The 21,092-nt window shown below is 56.5% G+C and overlaps 1 protein-coding gene across 1 annotated transcript; it reads left to right on the top strand.

Moving 5' to 3' along the window:
- The first annotated feature begins 538 nt into the window (after window positions 1-538).
- Window positions 539-16,033, top strand: IGFBP2 (insulin like growth factor binding protein 2). The gene is made up of 4 exons (XM_036421937.2): window positions 539-1,007; window positions 13,967-14,166; window positions 14,930-15,070; window positions 15,596-16,033. Exons 1-4 carry the CDS (start codon window positions 629-631, stop codon window positions 15,728-15,730), a joined length of 855 nt encoding a protein of 284 aa, XP_036277830.1. The 5' UTR covers window positions 539-628; the 3' UTR covers window positions 15,731-16,033.
- Window positions 16,034-21,092: the final 5,059 nt, after the last annotated feature.

The following is a 21,092-nucleotide window of genomic DNA, read 5'->3' as shown; positions in this document are numbered from 1 at the left end:
AGGGAGCAGGTATCTCAGTGTCCAGAACTTAGATCACACCAGGTGCTCCCAGGCCGGGGAACTGCCGAGGTCACGAAGGGGGGCTGTCAGGGGCTAAGCTGGTCTAGAGGATGCGCGAACCTCCTCCCGACTCAACACCAAAACCATTGTCCCAAGCGCACCTCAGCGGGTCCGTGAACACCCGGGACAGAGGGAGTCACTGGGGCTGGGAGCGAAATCTACTTAAGGTCCAGAGCCTGCCTTTTGTCCTTGGCATTTCCCCAGCCCTCAGCCCAGTGCCGGCCGCGCGGGGAGCGCGCAAACTAAGTGGGGAACCGGACCGAAAAGAGGAGACAGAAGCGCCCACTCTCCGTTCCCGCGCTAATACCCACGGGTCCCTCCTCTCCGGGAGGGAGGGAGGGAGGGAGCGGAGCCCGGGGCGGGAGGGTGCGGAGGGACCGAGGCCGCAGAGCGGGGCGAGGCGGGGCAAGGGGTGGTCTCCCAAAGGGGAGGGGAGAGCAGGGGGCGGGGAGAAGCGGGCCCTTTAGGACGGGGCGGCGGTGCGCCCCGACAGAAGCCCCGGAGGCGGTCCCCGTGCTCCCGGCCACCTGCCCGCCGTCCGCGCCCTCGCCGCCGCCCCCGGGCCACCATGAAGCCGGCCGGGCCCGCGCTGCTCCCGCCGCCGCCGCTGCCGCTGCTGCTGCTGCTGCTGCTGCTGGGCGCCGGCGGGCGCGCCGACGTGCTGTTCAGCTGCCCGCCCTGCTCGCCCGAGAGCCTGGCCGCCTGCCCGCCGCCGGCGCCCGACAACGCGCGGCCCTGCGTGGAGCTGGCCCGCGAGCCGGGCTGCGGCTGCTGCGCCAAGTGCGCCCTCCTGGAGGGCGAGGCCTGCGGCGTGTACACCCAGCGCTGCGCCCACGGGCTGCAGTGCTACCCGCGCCCGGGCGCCGAGCTGCCGCTGCAGGCGCTGCTGCAGGGCGCCGCCACCTGCGAGAAGGTGCGCGACCCGGAGGACTCAGACCAGGGCCGAGGTAACGGGGAGCACCCGCCGGGGAGCAGCGGCCGGGAGGACCGTGGGGCAGCTGGGGCGGGGGTGGGGAGGGGTGGGGGTGGTGGCCGCTCTGCAGGGAGGGGCTCGGAGACCTTGGGAGCGGAGGCAGAGGGAGCCCGTCCGCAGCTTCGGGGACTGCGGGGAGGGGGACCCGAAAGTCCAGCCCGCGAGGGGACTGGGGTTGGTGGGCCGGGAGGAGCCTGGCTGGTGATCTGGGGAAGAGGACGGGCCCCCTGGGCGGAACGTACCCCGACTTCTGTTTTGGAGAGAGGGTGGGGGGTTCCTGGGATGGAGGGGGCTGGTCAGGTCCGTGGTCCTGGGAAGGTCCCGGTGGAGGGCGCTGCAGGGGTGGGGTGGGGGGAGGTGGCGGGTGCAGGTGACAGAGGGGATCTCTCCTGAAAGGGGGGGGGGCACCTCTCCTGAAAGGGGGGGCCTCTGTGAAAGGGGCGCAGGGAGAAGGCAGCGCGTGTGGGACGCCTGCCTGGGAGTGTGCGGCGGAAGCCGGGACTGGCTGGTACTTGGCAAGGTGGGTTTCTTAGAGGGAAAACCCGGACGCCGCTGTTTTCTCACGCAGAGAACGAAAAGGCTCTTATACTATGTTGGGTGGAAAAATAAAAGAGGGCAGGCATTGGGGGGGGGATGGGGGGCGAGGAAGAGACCCCAGCGTCTGAGTCCCTGGAGCTGAAGCCGGGGCGCCAGGTGCAGTCCCGGCGGCCGGTGGGGGCACCGTCCTGCCAGCTCAGCACCCGGCCCGCTGGGGGCTGGAGGGCGCGGGCCTGGGGGTGGGGGCGGCGGTGGGCGCTGCTACTCTCACGGGAGGGGTGTGTATCCATTGCGGCCCCCCCCCCCCATTCTACATTGAGAAAACTTCCTATGGGACAGAACGGGAGCCCTGAGATTCTCTGTGAGGGGCCCTCGTGTTTTTTAGGGACACAACCAAACTCTAAGGACCTCGCTTGTTTTTTGTGTGTTTTTAACGTCACAAAGCCTCCCTCCGGCCTCAGTGGACTGGAGGGAGCTGTGCTGCTTTTCTTTCCTCCTGAAGACACTGGGGAAGGGTGTCCGCTGCCTGTTGTTTGAAAAGCAAGGGAGTCTGAGCAAGTTTCTGCAACTTGAAAAAGAGAAAAGAAAAAGTGGAAACATTCTTTCTTGCTTCTCAGTTTCTGGTCATTGAACAACTGCCCCCCCTCTGCCAGACCCCCACCCCCTCCCCCATTCTCCCCCTCCACTGTCCCTGAAGCCTACTGTGGTTTGCCCCCCTTCTCCTTGAGAATGGACTTAGGGGTCAGAGTGGAAATCTTTTACTCTTTCTCTGGCGTCTTTTGACCTTGAGTGCAGAGCAAGCCCGGTCTCCCCCTGTGAGGACTCCAAAGGAAACACCGTCTCGGACCCTTCCTTCTGCCTCTGGCTCCCGTCCCTCAGCCTCCGAGTGAGCCCTCTGTCCCGCTTCCCTTAGAGTCACACCGAGAGGAGAGAGGCCTGCGAGGCTCTGCTCACCGCTGCGCCCACCCCTCAGGCCTGCGTCTCTCCCCGTCACCCCCTCACGCCCCCTGCCCACCCCCCGCGCCCCCGAGCCCACCGGGGAGACGCCTCCCGCGGTGCCTGACCGGCTCAGGCCAACTGACATCTTTCTCGCAGGGGCAGCTTTGCAGAAGGCCCGCGAGCTTACAGAATCTCTTGGATCCTGACTGTTTTTAATAAAGTGCGTGGCACCTGCTCTTCCTACACTATTACTCTGGCCTCTCACTCTCAGCCTGGAAGCCGGCTCTCCCGCTCCCCACCCCGCAGCGGCGGGCCAGAGGGAGGGGCCGTTGTCAGAGGAGCCCGGGGACAGTGGGGTGAGGTCATGTGAAGAATGCCCCCTGGGTGTTCGCCCTGGATCTGCTACTCCTCCCCCCCAGCTGCTCCTCAGCACTGCTCCCGGCGTGAGAGGGGACAGAGCCAGCGTGGGGGGAAGCCCGGTGGGCACACGGGAAGCAGGTGCCTGAGGCATGGGTGGGGAGGGGGTGATGGGGGCCTGCGGGGAGCAGCCTGGGCCCGCGCGGGGGCGTTTGGAGGCTTCTGTGCCCCAGCGGACCTTGGGCTGGGGCAGGGAGGGCGCTGCAGGGGGAGCGCTGGGGTCCGGCCTGGAGCTCGGCCCAGAAGAGAGAGACCTGAACTCTGAAGGCTGCCGCCTCCTCCTCTCCCCCACCTCCCCCCCCCACTTCATCTGAAGAGCGAGCCTCCCCGGCCCCCACCCCCAGCCCGCAATCCTCTGTGAGCAGGTTGCTTGTGAGAATTTTAAACACACCCTCTGGTTCTGAGGCAGCAAACCCCAGCAGTTCCGGCTTCACTCTCAGCTCTTTTGTCTTTGTTCCCGGGGCTCAGGGGCCGTGTCCCCGGCTCCCTGGGAGTGGGAGGGCTGCAGGGGGGGGGGGGGTGATGGGGGGAAGGGAGAGACATTGAGCTTTAAAATAAAGATTCCTGACAAACCAGTCCTTTGGATCGGGTTGGAGGAGGGGGGGTGTCGGAGGGGGGACAACATGGAAATTAGGCAACCAGGAGCATAATCAGTGTCACACATTTGAGGGCTCACTCTGAGAGAATCACTGCTCTCCCAATTGTCAGGTCAAATTCCAGTTGGTCCTCAGATTAGCTGTCCTCTGCCATAGCAAATGGGACACACACCTGTTAAGTTTTGATATGAGGGCGTTCAGAAAATTCTTGGCTCTAATGGAATGCAGAATAGGAGCTTTATCGTCACCTGCAGGGACGAAGTGGTGGTGGTGGTGGGAGGACAGGCCAGGGCTGCTAAAAGGAAGGAGCAGAAAATAAACAGATGATGCCCACATTCGGTTTTGTTTTTGGCTCTGTTCAGGTTCTATAACAAAAAGTTATTATTTTTAAAGAGAATCCATACCTAGGAGCTATGTTTAGTTTCAATCTCTCCTCTCTGTGTTCCCATCTTTTTTTTTCCCCTTCCGTTTTCTCCATCCTGTCTTCTCAACACCCTTTCCCCTGTACCCCTCCCAACTGGGACCTGGTCTAAGCCACCTGCCTGAACTTGAGAAACAGCATGGAAAATACGTTGGCCCAGCCTGTCTCGGGATGCAATTAGAGGTGATTGGGGACTGGAATGTTTGAAACCAATCGAATCCTTACATGAGGTGGGTGGGTGGCTGGCAGGGCAGGGCCAGGTTTTGTGGGTGCGGAGAGTGTTTCCAATCTATTTGAAACATTTCCCAAGAGGGTGAGTTACCTCTAGGGCTGCTTCTGCTGGAGCCACGCCCAGAGGAGTGAGGTTTGTTATCCTTTCAGTCCACCAGGGGCGCTGTCGATCAGTTGGCAGATGCCCCAGGCCCCTGGCTTCTCTTTGCTGTCTCTGGCCAGCTTTTTGCTGAGGTGGCAGGCAGCTGCCAGGAGATGGGTTATCCTCTCATCTGTTCTTATCTTGTTATGAACCAGCTTCTTTGCCAACTTCTGTCTCTGGCATCCTTCCTAGGGAGGCTTTTTGCCCCTATTTCTTACGTGTGGGGCTTGAGCTTCCTCAAGGGCATCTTAGCAGGTATTAGGATGAGAGACGAACCTGGCTAGATAGATACCTTTCCTCTGACTAAGGGGAACTGTTGGGGGGGGGGGGGGAGAGGCAAAATAAAAGCCTTTCGCCCTGTCAGCGTCTCTCACCCTGTCCGCCAAAAGGTTTGTTCCTGGACACCCGCACATGCAGATGACGGACGAGTCTCGGTTCCTCATGGCCAGATTCAGGTTCAGGCTCAGCTATTTGCATGCCCTTGCCTCCTTCACCAGGTCCGAGTCCTGGGGCTTGGGGACTTCAGAAATGGAAGCGGCCAGTGTGCACGGTCAGGAGAGAACAGAGGGTCCAAGCTATGGAGTGAAAAACTGGAGGGCGGGAGGGACAGAGAGCTGAGGGTGGGAGCACCCTGGCCTGTGCAGGCCTGTCCCTGAGGACCCGCGTGGGGATGAGGGAGGTCCTTCCCCGTGGGTGAGATAGGCATGATTGCATGTCTTTTCTTTCCATTTAAAAACCTAGTTGAAACATTTACATGGAGGTATATTTGTAGTACTTGCTCGCTGCATCTTTTTATTTTTTTAATTGCAGTTTATATTCAATATTATTTTGTGTTGGTTCCAGATGTATAGTGGCTAGGCAGTCATAGACTTAACAAAGCTTTGCCCCCAATATTTCCAGCTGGCCCCGTGCATAGTTTTTACCATATCATTGACTGTATGGTGTCTCCTGCACGGAGTGCATGTGAGGGCGGCTGTGCTGGAGGACAGTGTCTGGCGCACAGCTTCTCACAGACGTTGCTGCCTTGGTCTTTCTGACGCTCAGCGAGTGGGCCTGGAACATGAAGGGCAACCGGCTGTGTCAGGCAGCCACTCGCTAAGGCTTTACCGTGACACGGAGGGGCCCAGCCAGAGATATAATCAATATTTTCTCTGAGCTTCAGTTTCCTTACCTGTAAATCAGGAATTGATAGAACCAACTCCACTGGGTCATGTCTACACACGAGTGTACACGTGTGCTTATGTGTGGGTGTGTATAAAGGGAGATCATACATAAAAAGCTTAAGCACTCGGGTTTTTAAATTTTCTTTTGTAATGAGTCACCTGATTTCTACTTTTTCACCTAGAAAACGGAACATTCGTATCTCTGACCTACTTTCACAGGCGGCAGGGAAGCCCTTGGCAGAGAGGGCGAGGAAAGGATCCTTCCGATGCGGATAAGCCCAGTGGACAAGGAGCGTGGTTTGGAGTCAGCAGGCTTGCGCTCTTTAGGGGCCAGCTGGGCGATGCTCTTTGGGGCCTGAACGCTGATGTCCGGGCGGACCATTCTTGAGCTTCCCCCGGTGGCGCCTCGATGGGGTGGAGGGATCGTGGGGGACAGAGGTGGCCCCAGAGTTGAGATCCTGGATGCTTGTGCTGGCCTTGCTGCTCAGAAACGGGTGACAGAGGGCTGGGCCTTGCTTTCTCTGCCAGCCAACCTATAGGACCAGGCCCCCGCCTGCTGTGATGCGGGAACTGGAGGCCACATCTCGGGTGGGAGGCTGCCTTTTCCATGGGAAACCTGAGGAATAATGGGGTTATGCTCAGCTACCCCTAGCATACGCAGGATGTTGGGCATGCGTGAAGGGGACGTTCTTTTGAGATGTCAGAACCAGCGAAGACCCGGAGCCCGTTTCCTGATTCAGGAAAAGGGGCTTTCTGATCCATCCTGGCTGAGCTGAGGGTGCCGGAAAGTTGAACGTGATCCTGGCAAAGAAACTGGATGTTCCGTCCAAAAAAGTGACGTTTTCTTACTAGTAGCCTCCAAAGTTTACCTCATTCTCTGGGTGGAGGTTGGTGGGGGGGTAATGTTGGGGGTGGTAGACAGTCTTAGCGGGGCTGTTCAGAGCAGGAGTGCTTTTGGGATGCTGGCGTTGGTCCTCATGTCTGCTTCTTCTGTGGTCCAGGGAGCCCTGGGAGGGGCGGTCTGTCTGGGAACAGCGATGACTGCTCTCAGGCATCTGATGGAGGTGAGGCCTCAGGAAGCAGCGGAGATGGATGCTGAGCCTTCGTGGGCCAGCGTGTGCTTGTGAGGCCCAGCACAGGGGCACAAAGCACAGCGTTGCCGCTGGGAATCGGGGGTGGCCGGTGCCCTTAGATTCTGGGTCCACAGGCGGGGAGTCTGTCCAGAGAAATGTCTTTGCTTTCAGGCTTTCAGGTTCCAGAGTAACTGCCCTCCCCCCTCCCTCCCCAGTGAGCAGAGTGTACGGACTCTAGGACACGTTTTTCCACGGACATCCCCCAGGCCTCTCCCCTACTTGGCTCCTGACCATGGGCCCGGGCCTGTTCCTGAACAAAGCCTGGCACCACTCCTGGTCCGATCAGGACCAGGGAGACCTTGCTTAGAAAGCTCTCCCCCGGAAAGAAGTACAGAGGGGACTGGAGTCCGGAATTGCTTCTCTTTGCTTTTTCTGTGGGAGGAGGGGGGCATTTGGCCATCCTTCAGCCCCTCTGGCCGCCAGCCCCACATCCCTTCCTGGCTGCTGGGAGGGAGCAGGAGAGAGATTGGGGAGGGGGCTGGCAGGCCGCCCGCTGGGGCCAGTAGAGCTGGCCTGCAGGCCCTGGCTAAGTTGGCTGGAGAAGGGCCCGGGGAGGTTTCTAATTAGGTGAGGGTGTAGGTGTGTCAGCCTGTGTTCATTCAAGGAACTGTGCTCAGGAGGCCAGGAGGCTGGGGAGGGTAGAGGAGGGAGCCGAGCCCAGGAAGGCCTTAGTCATTGGGAGAGGTGGGGGTGGAGGCGAGGCAACAGGAGCTTGCTCAGGGTGTCCATTCTGATAGGAGTGAAGAGATGGGGACCTTCCAGCTGGAGGAATCTGAGTTGGGTTGTGAGGGTACAGTGAGCACAAGGGCAACCTCGAAGGGTACACGGCAAAGCATGATAATTAAATTTTTTTTTTTTTCCTAGACAGGTCCATTTCTACCGAAGTGTCTGTAGGTCACTTTTTTCTTTTTCTTTTTCATTTCTGTTTTAGCCTCAGGAATCTCCCCACTTGACAGATAAAGAACGTATGTCTGGCCGCATTCCGGTTCAAAGCCAAGGCAAGCACCGACCGTCAACGTAGGGACCAGAACGGAGTCCAGGTCTCCAGCTCCTCATGCCCGGGCTCCGTCCCATCAGGCACACAGGCAGCGAAGCAGTGGATTATACACTGCTGCTGGGAAAAGCTCCCTTCCCCTGGGAGACGGCAGTTAAGGCACAAGTTCTCAAAAATGTCCCTCTCCGAAGCTCCAGAGGGTATTGCTTTTAGGTCTACTGTGTTGACTTCTGGGAGGAGGTGCCAAGTTGCTGCTGGTTGGTGACCTTGCTTTCTGAGTGCCTGAGGCCAAGATAAAACGCAAACTACAATTCCCTGATACCGGGCCCCAGCCACTGCCTGATAAGGCTGGGCAGTTTCTATAGCAACAGTGCAGCAGTGGGAGGGGGTGTGTCAGGCAGATAACGCTGGGAGGGGGTGGGGTGGGTTTGCTGGAGGCTTTTGAGGGTGGGAGGGGCCAGCTGGCCCCTTCACTGGGAAGAGAAGGTGGAGGTGGTGAGAGGGCCAGGTGATGGGGAAACAGAGGGAATGAAGTGCTGGGGCTACAAGGTCAGGTTGAGAGTCTGTCTTTAGGTGATGCCTGGTGACCAGATGCCATTCTGGTGTGTGAAGAGCTGTGACGCTAAACAGCCTGGGTTTGATTTTTGGCTCTGCCATTGCCTACGTGACTGTGTACAATTGACCTCAAACCAATAACTTTTTTTTTTTTTTTCCAATCAAATGCGAGAGGGGATAGAAGTTATCGGCCTCTTGCAATTGATAACACCAAGTTATGCACACAAACCACTTAACACAAACGAGGTGTTACAGGCTCAGGTGTGGTGCTGCAGGCTCTGATCCCTCCTTCCTTCCTCCTCTAGTCTCCACACACAGAGCAAAGGGAATGGGCAGGCTGGTTTCGGATGCTTCCTGATTGGCCACATTTATGAAAAAGAGATACTTAAGAATCCCGGTCCGCAGCGCGGCTTCTCCCACAGCTGAGCTTGCTTGGGTGCCGCCTTTTGCCTGGAAAACCCAGAATGGAGTCAGTGGTGGAGGGTTTTCCAGTGGGCAGTCGTGGCCTTCAAGGCCACTGTCACTCGTTACGGTTCCACCAGTGGCTGATGGCCGGCCATGGCCTACGTATGCCCCAGAGAGAGGAGTCTCACTTGGCTGTGCTGATTGCCTCTGGTTCTGTTTGCTGCCCCGAAACTGGCAGAGCACAACCCAGGGAGACAGCTGATGTGATGCCGTCTTTTATCAGACAAAGTCAGTGAACGTGTGGCTGAAGGGACCGGAAAGCACGGTGACCTAGTTAAAGGCACTTATTGATATTCAGGACGCCTCTGGTGCTGGCTGGAGAGTGTGGCCGGACATCCTGGACATCTCTGCAGGTTTTTAGTTCCTTTCTGCATCCTCCGTCCGGCTTCCATTTGTCAGGCCTGGAGTGTCTGACAACAGCCTTATTGGGATGGAGAAGAGGCAGTCGGAAGGGGGAGAGTGGGAGTAGAGAGGTGAGTAGGAGCCAGTTTTTATTCCTCTAGGAGAGCAGTCCTGCCGGGTTACACCATTGGAACTGAGCACAGGGACTGTTTGATTGGGTCCTGGGAAAGGGAAGTCTCTTTCCTCCCCCATCTCCCGCTTCTCTTTGCTCTTGGCCTTTCTGTTCTCCTAGTCACTCCTGCTGCCCTGGGGCCAGATGGTTAGGAAGGGGGCCCCCGGTGGTACGCTAGGCGGGATAGTGATACTCCAATGCTCTCGGGACAGTCAGCTTTCCTGTTGTTGAAACACTGATTGAGCACATACTGAGTGCAAATTCTGAGACCAACTGCACACAAATGCAACTGTCCTTGCACATGCCTCGTGATCCTGGAAGGCAGCAAGAAAAGCATTTGAAAAAGTTGAATGCCATCTAAGAAGAAACCAAGTCAGTGGAGATGCACACAAAGCTAATGCAAGTAAACGGACATTCTTTTTGCCTTTTGACCCAGGCCCTGCTCCCATAGCCGCCGGTCCAGGTTTGCACCAAAGCACACTCTATGCTCACCTGGGCCTTCAGCAGGCAGGTCACCTTGCCAAGTGCTTGGGTGGCTTTGTTTGAACCAGAGGAGCAGTGTTTGGGAACCAGGGGAAGGAGTAAGCCGATAGTGCTGTTTGCCATCTTGCTATCCATTTCTCTGGCTTCTCAAGGACAGCCTGGCTCACAGAGTCCTGGAGGAACTTGGCTGAATGTGAGCTTGTTTTTGTTTTCTCAAACTGTCTGCCTTCGCCCTGACCCTCCCGGGGTCTTTGTGATTCCAGGAACGACCCTGGTGTTTATACAGCAGGCCTGGGGGAGTGCGTAGGCAGGGAGACTCTGCAGAGGCTGCGCTATTTCTGCTCACTCAGGAGACGGCGCTGGGAGGGCGTGCTCCAGGAATCCCCATGATGCCTGGCCAAAAAGGGCTCCTTAGCGTGCATCCAAGCACACACGTGTGCCTGTTTATGAACCCGTGGGTGGGTGGAACGAGCTTACTTGACTGTGTCTTCGTAAAATGTGTATGTGGAGCCATGCCTCTGGAAAAGAAGAGGCATCTTTCTCCCACCACCAAGAAGTTCTTCAGGAAACTGAGGCAGGAGAGTGAGTCATAGAGGAATGGGGCCCTGCAAAGCCAGAGTTTGATCTCAGTCTAGGCTTCTGTCTGAAATGCTGAGGCTGGAGTCTAGGATGCCATTTTTACATAGCTCTTCAGTGGATTTCTGGTGAACAGCTATGTTTGGGAACCAGTCAGCTCGTCGAGCTCCCTGAATTTGTAGATGAGCACACTGAAGCCCACACATCTTACATTCCTTGTTAGCATCACTCAGAGCCCGGGCTGGGTAACATCACAAACAGAGCCAGCGCGGTTCTTCCTACCATTCTAGACCCGTTGGCCAAGGCTTTGAGTTAGGATTATTCAGACGTGATAAGAGCTCAGGAAAATTAAAGAGCCTGGCCAAAATGATGGTTGGGTCCTAAGTGGCAAAGTCAGGACTGGAATTCAGGGCTCTTGACTCCCAGAATTCTTTGCCTAGCTGGGCTTGTTAATGAATTATCCACTTCCATGGATGTTAATAGAGAGGTTTTTCAGGAGGGAGATGACAGTATTTATTCATTTGCCCAACATATGTTAAGGTTAAGTGTTTGTGTTTTTTGAGAAATCATCAAAGAAGAATGGAAGTGGGAAGGCAGCCAGCATCCTCTTGGCCTGTGAGCCGGAATCCACCGGTGCAGGGCTATGACCTGTCGAAGGAGGTAAACCCATTGGGGGGAACAGCAGATTCCTGGCAGCGTTAGATCATCTCTATGGTACCACCTGCTCTCAGATGTTCACGTAACCATGAGACAAAGGAGACAGTTGGAAGATCACTAGGTTTTTTCAGAAAAAAGACAAGAAAGGAGACACCTGTGTGAAGATGTGTGACGGTTCTCCTTTTCTCCCCACACCTCACTACAAGCAACACTAGTACTTCCAACCCTAGGAAGGACTAGGGTTGCTTGTAGCTCCTAAGGTCTCCCACAGATCTGGAGTTGCCGACTGTCCAGTGGAGCGCTGAGGTCAGAGTGTTACCCTAGGGGAAAATGAGGTTTCCGGGTTCAAGGACCTGCTGGACACAGCTGCCCATTCATTGAGGAAGGCCACCAGCACTGTGAAACCAGGGTGTGAAGTCCTCAAAGCTCTTTCTCCTGGAGCGTCAGCTCCCAGCACCGTGTCTGGCTGGCTTAGTGAGGCTGGGTCAGGGGATGGTGTGCGGACCCCTGCCGATTGTGGAGCCCCTCTGATGACAGCAGAGAGGATGAGCATGCTCCTATAGACCCAGATGGCAGTCCCAGGTGTGCTGTCTGTAAGATGGGACAACTCGTCCATCTCTTCCCATTCCGCCAGCCTTTCTCATCTCCAGCTGTTGTCTCAGCACCTCAGGGAAAAAGGCGTGGCCACACACCTGAAGCAGGACAGGACCTCTCAGGCTCTGACAGCCCTCCCCGAATGCAACTGGGCTCTCTGCTCTGCCTCTCTGTCTCCCCCACTTCTCTCTGGAAAAGCTTGACCTTCTGCCTCTAATCCCATTTTCTTGGGAGTCTGTGTAGAGAACAGCCAATGCTTACCAATCCTCAGGGGACAACCTCTGCACTGGCTGTGGGGGGGTCCCTCTCTGTCGTCTCCAAGCCCGAATCCTTTTCCAGTCGTAGGATTCAGCTCACTAAGAACTTTTTCTTGGAGTGACCTTTGCACTGTAGCCCGCAGAGCTGCATACATAAGTGGTTACTTAATAAATATTATTCTGAACCTAACTCTCTTAGGCAGAAAAAAAATGCAACTTGGTATTTTTGTGTTGAAAGCACATTCCATCTCTAGCTGGAGTCCTGCGTCTGGAATGTTTTCTGAGGACGGCTCTGTCACCTGTGTGCGTGCATGGGAAACGCTCGGTGATGGGCGGCAATGGCCTTGTCTGTGTGTGGGAGGCGGTGTGGGCCTCCCTCCCTCAGGGTGGCAGGGGCGGTGTGTGTGTGTGTGTGTGTGTGTGTGTGTGTGTGGTGGTAGTGGTGGAAGCAGCTCAGAGCTAGCCTCCAGCGCGCTGTAAATGTGTGCAGAATCTCTTGGATGCCTCTTGGCCACGCACTGGAGGTGGCTGCTGTTGTGTCTGCATTTTACTGATGGGGCACAGAGCGCGTAAGCTTCACGGCCAAGTGGTGAGACAGGGACTTGGGCAATGAGACTTGGAAGTCTGAATTCTTGAACTCTTTGGCTGGAGATAGTAACAGTCAAGGAAGGAGGCTCTCCCAGCCACAGTCCTTTCTGGTCTCCACCCAGTCAGTCCGTTCGTTCCCCTTCCCAGGGGTTTATTTCAGATGTGAAGTGTCAGCACGTGCGACAGCAAACCAGGCCCGTGGATGTCCTTGTCCGATGGGCGTGTTCGTTGGCAGGGGTGAGAGCGGTACAGGGATGGAAGGAAGCACGCCTCTGACTCCGGTGACCTTTGCGCGGGCGGACAAGCTGGTCCTCACTGCAGAGAAGTGTGGCATCTCGGGACAGCTCCGGGGAGAAGCGTGTTCCAGAGACCCCGTGTTCTGACCCTGGACCAGAGCTTCCTTACTGACTCCGGTGGGCCGGACACACTTTTGCCTTTGGGGGCCCCTTCCTTAAGGTGACCAGACGTTTCACTTTTGGTGGGACAGTCCTGATTTTTAACCATTTGCTGCGTTTTAAAAAAGCCCAAGTTTTAGAATTCTTTCCAAAAATTGGGACCTTTTTATTTTTTTATTTTTTATTTTTTTTAAACTCCAAGGGACGTGGGACAAATTGTTAAAAATCAGGACTGTCCCGCCAAAAGCTGGACGTCTGGTCACCTTACCCTTCCTTCATAAGAAATACTCTGAAATCATATTTTATAACAGTGTCTTGTGACTGCGAACGTGTCCATGTTGTATATGAGAACATTTTCTTGGAACTAAATGCTTATTTTTCTTTCTGATTTTAAAAGACATCGAAACCCTCGCTAGACCCCAGGGCACCGTGCCTGCTACGCCCTGTGAGTGAGCCGGCCCTGTCCAGAGGTGCCTCTCTTCATCCAGCTTGTGTCCAGGCTCACACAGGGCCTGGCCTTGTCCTGAGCGCTGGCTTCTAGGGCTTGTTCGAAGGGTGCGTCTTTGGTCCCGTCGGTGGTTCGAGCACCAGAGCTGGGCACACAATAGGAGCTTTTCTCTGTTGGTGATGGATTGGCGCTTCGAGAAAGTCCAAAGAGACTTAATCGATGTTCCTCGGACACATGTCAGGATGTGATACGATGAAACTTCAACGTTGAGCAGGTTGTCGTTCCTGTTCTTGGTGCTCGTGGTGTCACGGGGAACAAATCGGGGTACAGGGGTATGACTGTAGCAGCCTCAGGGGACCCACAGGAGGGGCAAGCAAGCAAATGAAGAGCCAACACGACAATGAAGGTGTTGGAAACTAGGTTTTGACAGTGATGGTTCCACCTCCATGTTTTAAAATCTCACCCAATCCATGCCCTTTCAGACCATAAATGATGAGTCCCTTAAATGGGGGGTTAGTGACCGGTGACTCTGGGAGGTCTTTCTCCTAGAGAATGATGGACCCGGGAGGGACTCACACCCTTCCACAGGGAGGGCCTGACAGACCTAGCGATCCTTCTGGGCTCTACTTCCCGGATGGAGGCAGAGCAGAGCAGACGCTGAGGGAGGCATAGGGCCCACCGAGGAGTCGCTGTGCCGCGGAAATGGGTCATCCATGGAATCACTCAGTTCATTGCTTAGCTGTTAGTTCTCTGCGTCCTCCTTATTGTCAGGGCTCCAGACAGTCCCTGGAGGGCCCATCTCTCTGGAACTTCTCTGCTTCTCCGCAGACTATAACTACCCTGCGTTTAGGGAAGCGACCATCTTGGGAGGTGGAGGCAGCGCCGGCCGGAAGGCCTTCACCCCGGGCATGAAGGAGATGGCTGTGCTGCGGGAGAAGGTCAACGACCAGCATCGCCAGATGGGCAAGGGTGGCAAGCACCCCCCCGGCCCGGAGGACCCCAAGAAGCTCTGGCCTTCGTCTCCCAGGGTCAGAGGGGTCGGGTCTCGTTGGAGGGGTGGGGGACATGGAGAGGGAATCTCACGGTGGGGAGGGCAGCCCGATAAGATCTTAACGTTCTGTGTTGCCAGCAGGCAAATAGGACTTTCCTTTTCTACCCTCGGTAACCTTGAGGGCCAACAGCAGATCAGCATCTCCTGGGAGGGGCCTCGGTGTCTGTGGCTGTGACATGGACAGGGCCTGTGGTTTCTCGAAACCCCTTCCTGCTGGAACCGCCACCTCTCTGGGTGGCTGTGGAACACAGGCAGGAGCAGGGGTGCCAGAGGTGGCGATGGAGCACCTGAGCTCGTTTGCTCGCTCGCTCGTGTTGCGATATGTGCTCCCCTCCCTCAGCTTCCCCTCCTCTCTCCAGCCCAGCTCTGCCGTCTTGGATCTTGGCCCCTGATGGTTTATGGAAAGGAATGGAGCTTGGGCCATTTCTACTGGGCCGGGGTAGGGAGATCCAGAGGCAACCATCTGAAGGCAGTGTTTGCAAGTAGATTCCATCCTGACCCCTGAGAGCCATTGGTGCAGGAGGAGGAGAGGCGTGAAGGCTCACAGCCTTGCGGCTTTCTTCCAGGGGCGGATGGGCACACATGGTAGTAAGCTCCCTGGGCCGGGTGTCAGAATCCCCTTGTTTCACCAACTACCCACGTGGCCTCCGGGAAGTCCCTTCCCAGGCGTGAGCTTCTCTCTGGGGCCGCTCCCAGGGCCGTCTCTAAGCCCCCTCTGTGCCGCCCGCCCGCCCCCACAGACGCCGTGCCAGCAGGAACTGGACCAGGTGCTGGAGCGGATCTCCACCATGCGCCTCCCGGATGAGCGGGGCCCCCTGGAGCACCTCTACTCCCTGCACATCCCCAACTGCGACAAGGACGGCCTGTACAACCTCAAACAGGTGAGAGGACCGCCCGGGGCCGCTGGGGAGCCTCAGCCCTGCCCTCCACACCCGAAACCCGCTGAGGTCTGAGAGCTGAGCGCCTGAGAGCCAGGCTTCCTCCCACGGGGGCTGTGAGGATTCCAGGATCATACGTGTTAGATGTAAACTGTAACGAGCAGCCTATAGATGCTGACGTGGTGCCTGACCGTGTACGAGCATCGTCACCGCACACTCTGATTCAGCTCCATCCTGGCCACCCAGGCGGGACCTCCCTGGCCCTGGGGCAGAGTCCTTCCACCGCTGGGTGCCCCCAGCAGCCTTGCATGTCCAGTGCAGCCACAGGGCCAGCAGCTCTAGTGTTAACTCTGCCCAAGGGGAGGCTCACCCCTGGCCCCCTGAACAGGCAGCTGCATTTTAGCACCCCCTGGTGCAGTGAAGCAGAGACACACCACCCTGCAGCCCGGCTTCGGCGCAGGCCGGAGTGACCCCATGGCAGCTGCAGCCGCAGGCTGTCCTTCACGGTTTCCTTTCCTCTCTCTCCAGTGCAAGATGGCCGTGAACGGGCAGCGTGGGGAGTGCTGGTGCGTGGACCCCAGCACCGGGAAGCCGCTGCAGGGATCCCCCACAGTCCGCGGGGACCCGGAGTGTCAGCGCTACTACACCGAGCGGATGCAGTAAACCGCAGCCAGCGGCGCCTGGCACCCACGGCCCTCTCCGGACACGGGCGGAGAGGAGGGTGCCTGGGTGGTGGGAGGGGAGGGCTTCCCGGGAGTGTGACACATGTATTTATACCGGGAAAGAGACCCGCACCGAGCCTGGCACGCCGCTGCCTGCCCCTCCCGGCGGGAGAGGCTGCACCCACTTCTCAGACCCCCGCTGGGAGGGGTGCCTGCCAAGGCAGAGCTGGGGTCCAGGTTTGGGAGGGGGAAGAAGAAATCTTTATTTTTGAACCCCCGAGTCTCTTGCTTAAGAATAAAGAAAAGAAAAATAAATTGCGTGTCTTTCTCCTGAGTCTTTGGGGCCCCCAACTTCTAGGGAAGTGGGAAAGGCCCAGCCTGCGCTTCCCATATGAAACCGGAAGGAGGAGGATGGGGCATGAGGAAGGCAGATCTCCCTCCCATGGTCTCAGCCTGTGGGAACCAAGGTGTGGAGCCCTCACTTGTGACCCCAGGACCCAGTGTCTCTGCCTGGACCCCCAGCTGAGTCCCTGGCCCTCACCCCCATCCCGCCGTCCCCCCCGCCCCCTCTGCCCCCACCACCCTGTGGGCACAGGGTGAGGGGAGGCAGAGCAGGCCTGTCTTCCCTCTCGCACATTCAGATGATACTCCAAAGGGAGAAACACTGGAACTGGGGCCTCTGGCCCCTCCAATGAGAGCTCCGTTTTGCGCGGGGAGATGTCCATCCAGCCCCAGGGACAGGGAGCGGGCTGCTGTGGGCCAGTGCATTCACGGACGCACAGCCTCCGAACCCGGGGCAGCTCTCTGAGGACCCAGTCACTGGACCCAGAACAGCAAATATTAAAGAAGACCGAGGCATAGATGTGCGCCCCCTTTATGAAGCAGAATCCCCTGCAGGCGCCCTACACACTCCGTTCTGTGGGGCTCAGCCCCTGGTGAATTGCGGGGGGCTGCTGATGGCACCGGGCCATGGGGGAAGGCAGACACTGCCCAAGCTTCCCCCTTCCCCAGCACAGACTGCAGAGCCCCACTTCCCTGTGACCCTCTCTTCTGGGTCAGGGTCTGAGTCCTTCCTGCAGCAGAGGACACCGGGGCCTCACCTGGGGGAGATGAGAAGGAAGCCAGGTCCCCCAGAGTGACACATCCCCGCCTACCTCTGGGCTCTTAGCCAGTGGCTGGCCATCCCGGAAGTACATCCATTCAGTTAATCTTCATGAATCCACAAATGAGGTGCTATCACTAGCTCCGCTTTATGGGTGAGAAAAAGGTCCCTAGAGGTGCCCAAACTCCAGTCCCAGACTCGGAAGTCTCTGACTCGAGTGTGCAAGCTGCTCAGCCTGGAGTTATACCGCCCCCTGTGGGATAATTGGGGGCCCTGCAGTGCTTTGGGCCCCTGGCTGGATTTTGGGGTCTGGTTTTCTTTTATTCAAAGCTGGGTGCTGGCCACCCATCCGCTGTCCCCTCAGTTACAGCCAGCAGCTCCTAGCTGCTGTCTTGGGGTTGGGCACCCCCTGTTGGCTCTCTGGAGAAGTGCGGCGTGTAACCTGGGCTAACATTTGGATGACTGAGGGTGCCTCACCTCAAAGATTCCGATCTGATTGGTCTGAAGTGAAGCCCAGGCAGCAGGTGTTTTTTTTTTTTTTAAAGGTTTCCTGGGTGATTCTAATGCATAGCTGGGGGTGAGGCAAGAAAAATGCTGGCGTCAGGAGGCCTGGGTTGGAATCCAGTCACATTGCTTCCCATGCCACTGCTCTGGAGCTACGTCACTTGCCTTCTCTGAGCCTGTCTCCTTCATCTCTCTCATGGGGACGGTTTCCACCTCGAGTAACAGGCTGGAGTCAAGGTGAGATGGCGGATGCGATCGTGCTTTGAGAACGATAGAACTGTATGAACTGGGAGGGATATTATGGGATTATTGCTGGGGTCAGCCCTCGTGTCAGCCCTCATGCCCCATGGTAGCCGGCTTGCTTGGGTCATTTCTGGAACATTTTTGTGACATGCTCCTGAGGATGCCACCGTCTTCTGCCAAGTTCCAAGTCACTTGCCACAGTCTCCTTATTTGTGCTCTAAAACCTCTGCAGAGGTGGACTTGGAGCTGGGGGGCCAGGGTGGGGGGTGAGCAGCACCACTGTGGCGGTAGCTACCAGAACCACACTGATGTGTAAATGACCCAGAAACCTTTGCAGAGGGAAGGCACATGGATGAAGGTGGTGGGCTGGGCAGGGATTGCTCACTTTCCAGATCCAGCCTCCCTGTTGAAGTTTAAAAACCTGGCAGTGGAGAGGGACTGGGGTTATACTGCCACCGTGTGGAAGAACAGGAAGCTGCAGTTGACTTTACAGGGCCTCCAAGTGTGTTTTGCTTAAGAGGGCGGCATCCCAGGAGTTCACTGGGAATGCTTGTGACACTTGGAGGATCAAAGAACTTATTCCAGAGCTAGAACCTTAGGAAGGGGCCCGACAATACGCATTAAGACATGCCTCCTGGGCCATTCTCATTTGTAGAACCACCTGATTTCTGGGTGACCTGATTAGTAGGATTCAGGGTAAAATGAAAATACAGAGCACCTGCTTCAGGAATTGTTAAGAATGTCAAGGCAGCAGCAGCAGAGCACTAAGCCAAGCACTGGGCCCTGCGTGATGATATAGGTTACACGCCCACAGAGCAGGCCCCAAGCTTGTGCCTCTGAATTGGAGAATTACCCTGCCGTGACCACGTCTGCCAGGTATGTCTTGAATACTAGCTACACATGATGTGGTAGTTGAGAGCATGGGCTTGGAGGGAAGGCAGCCATTGAGCCGAATTTGAACTCTTCTACTTTATGGCTTATGTGACTGTGGACACCTTTCTGACCTCTGGACCTCATTTAGTTCATCTTTAAGTACGCTTACAGGATGTGTTCAATTTGGGCATGGTGAATTCAAGTTGCCTGGGGGGTTTTGAGTGGAGAAGACAGACACCCAAGACTTTCCCTCATCTCCATCTCAACATCCAATTCACGAACAAGTCCCATTGGTTCTAGCTCCAAGACATTTTCATATCCACCCTCATCTCGCCCCTTCCTCCATCACCTGTAGGGAGAGAGAGGGAATGGTTGATGGAGGAGATGGAGAAGCAGCAGGTTGGGGGAGCAAAGGAAGGGGGCTGTCTTTGGAAACAGGGGGACTGATTGGGGAGGGAAGAAGAACATCATGGCGCTCTTGTGGATCACTCTGTAGCATTTGAGATGGGAAGCTGAGGACGGTCTCGTAAGCGGTGTTGGTTTTCTCGGACAGGGAGAAGGCAGTATGGGGAGAAGCGAGCCAGTGTGCTTAGACCTGCGGGGAATGGAACATGGGAGGGAGATAACCCAGGGAGGAGTCCCTAATGGGTTCCCCGGCAGGATTGGGAGCTCACAGGATGGTGAGACTTTCTCCCTCAGGGCTCAGCGAGGCTGTGCAGGAGTGACGAGATTGGCTGGTGAGCTTTCTCAGGGCAGGCGAGGCCCTTCCCCCCCACCCCCCAAGTCGGAGCTGTCAGTGGAACCACAGACTCCAGGGTCCTCAGAGAAGGAAGCAGAGCCAGATGGTCAGTGGATCAAACAAACAAACAAACAAACACACACACACAGACCAGAGTTTCCATTGTCTTTTAAGTAAAATGCTAACACTGCCGCCTTGCCCCCCACCACCCGTTCCTCTCACCGCAATAGTAGGGTATGATTGGAACGGAAGGGTGGGCTTTTTCAGATTTTCCATGTGGAACACTTTAGGTGTCGAGGCTCAGAGTGTGCTTTCAGTGGATGGAGGGGAGACCTGGTAGAGTTGAGGAGTGAAATAGAACCATGTTTCTAGAAATGTTCTATTGTAGACACGAGACTCCAGCCCAGTCCTACTGGATCATAGGACCCGGGTGGATGTGTGATCACCAATGTGCTGTGTGGGTTGTCCAGGGTTGGGGTGGGAGAAGAGGTGGCAGCTGGAAGCCAGAACTCTAGGAATTCCTAGATGAGAGTGTAAGGGGAGGGAAGTGGCGGGTTGAGGTGGAGTGGGGGTGGGGGGAGGGCACAGAAACAGCAATTAAAGAAGAGCCTGCCCACACCCCCTTCAGGCAGAATGTGGGTGACAGCAGGGTGAGCAGCTCCTGGTGGAGAGGCCAGGAGACAGTCCCAGGGCAGGTCCTGTGGGGTGACCCAGTCCAGCATGGCCTTCCTGTACCTTTTCTTCCTGTCCCCACCATGGGTCAGCACCCATGTAAAGGAAAGTGGGCCAGGCACCCACCCCTCTCTGCCTCCCACCCAGCTTTCACACTCTCAGCTTTGCCTTCCCTGCTGGGCCTTGGCTGAAGCCTGCACGCTTGCAAAGCTGTGTGGGGGTGGAGAGGCCTCAGGAACACATCAACCCTTGGGAAGGAGTGGGCCCAATGACCAGTAACACCCTGGTCAGGCAGGGGCGCTCCCTGTTAGTTCACTTGACATGTGATTCGCAAGGGGCAAGGCACAGGGTTCGGGTGGGGCAGAGTGGAGATACCAAGGACGGGGAGACTCCTGTAGAAGGTGGTCAGGGACACCCATAGATGTGTGCTGCTTTGGGCTCCACAAAGTCACCCCTAACTTCCCTTCCCTGAAGGCTTGGTCCCTCCCCACAACTGCCTTCCCCTGCTGGCCATCTTGTGGTAGCCATCTTGTGTCCACATGGGGGTAGCCATCTTGTGTGTTGGAGTGATGGTCAATCTGCATATTACTCTTTGATTAGATAGGATAGAGGTCCTGTAGAGGGTGGTCAGAGACACCCACAGAAGTGTGCTGCTATGGGCTCCACAAAGGAAGAGGGGACCGGGGCTGGGAGAAGAGCTGGGAGGAGAGGGGTCTAGGGGGAACCGCAGCAGGGTGCCTGTGGTAGCAGGACAGGTGGAAACGATGCTCGTTAAGCCCCTGAGAGACTAAAATCAGTCACCAGCCATTTCATAGCTTCCCTCTCCACTGGGCAAAAACAACAATGGGCTGGGGAGGAGCGGGAGGTGGGATTTGCCTTGGACAGAAGTTCTCAGGAGTAAGTGACTGAGGAACATTCTAGAAATGCCTTCCTTAAAATCCTCTCCAAAGAGAAGAGATTCATCATTTGCTTATGGATAGACTAAGGCCACTTTATTTAATAGCAGGGGCTGAGATTAAATGATAAGAATACCATAGTAATAACAGTAGCTGAACATGCGTTGATATTTGGTATGCATGAACTCATTGAGACAGATTTGGAGAGATGGAGAAGGGGGCCCACGAGTTCCGGATGGGCCTGAGGTTCTTTGGGTCCTGCCTCTGCCTGGTCGTTTGTCCTTCCCTCTGGATGTGGCCCGAGGAGAGTCCTGGGACCTGGAGGAAGCTGACG

Source organism: Pipistrellus kuhlii, unplaced genomic scaffold (genome assembly GCF_014108245.1).
Source record: "Pipistrellus kuhlii isolate mPipKuh1 unplaced genomic scaffold, mPipKuh1.p scaffold_m20_p_7, whole genome shotgun sequence".
NCBI classification, from domain to species: Eukaryota; Metazoa; Chordata; class Mammalia; order Chiroptera; family Vespertilionidae; genus Pipistrellus; species Pipistrellus kuhlii.
This window is presented reverse-complemented; position numbering and strand designations above follow the sequence as displayed.

Excerpts from the sequence above, each read along its gene's own strand:
- IGFBP2 (XM_036421937.2), top strand. The coding sequence starts at position 629 with ATGAAGCCGGCCGGGCCCGCGCTGCTCCCGCCGCCGCCGCTGCCGCTG. Across the intron at positions 14,167-14,929 it reads TCTGGCCTTCGTCTCCCAGG|ACGCCGTGCCAGCAGGAACT; the intron begins GTCAGAGGGGTC and ends CCGCCCCCACAG. Across the intron at positions 15,071-15,595 it reads GCCTGTACAACCTCAAACAG|TGCAAGATGGCCGTGAACGG; the intron begins GTGAGAGGACCG and ends CTCTCTCTCCAG.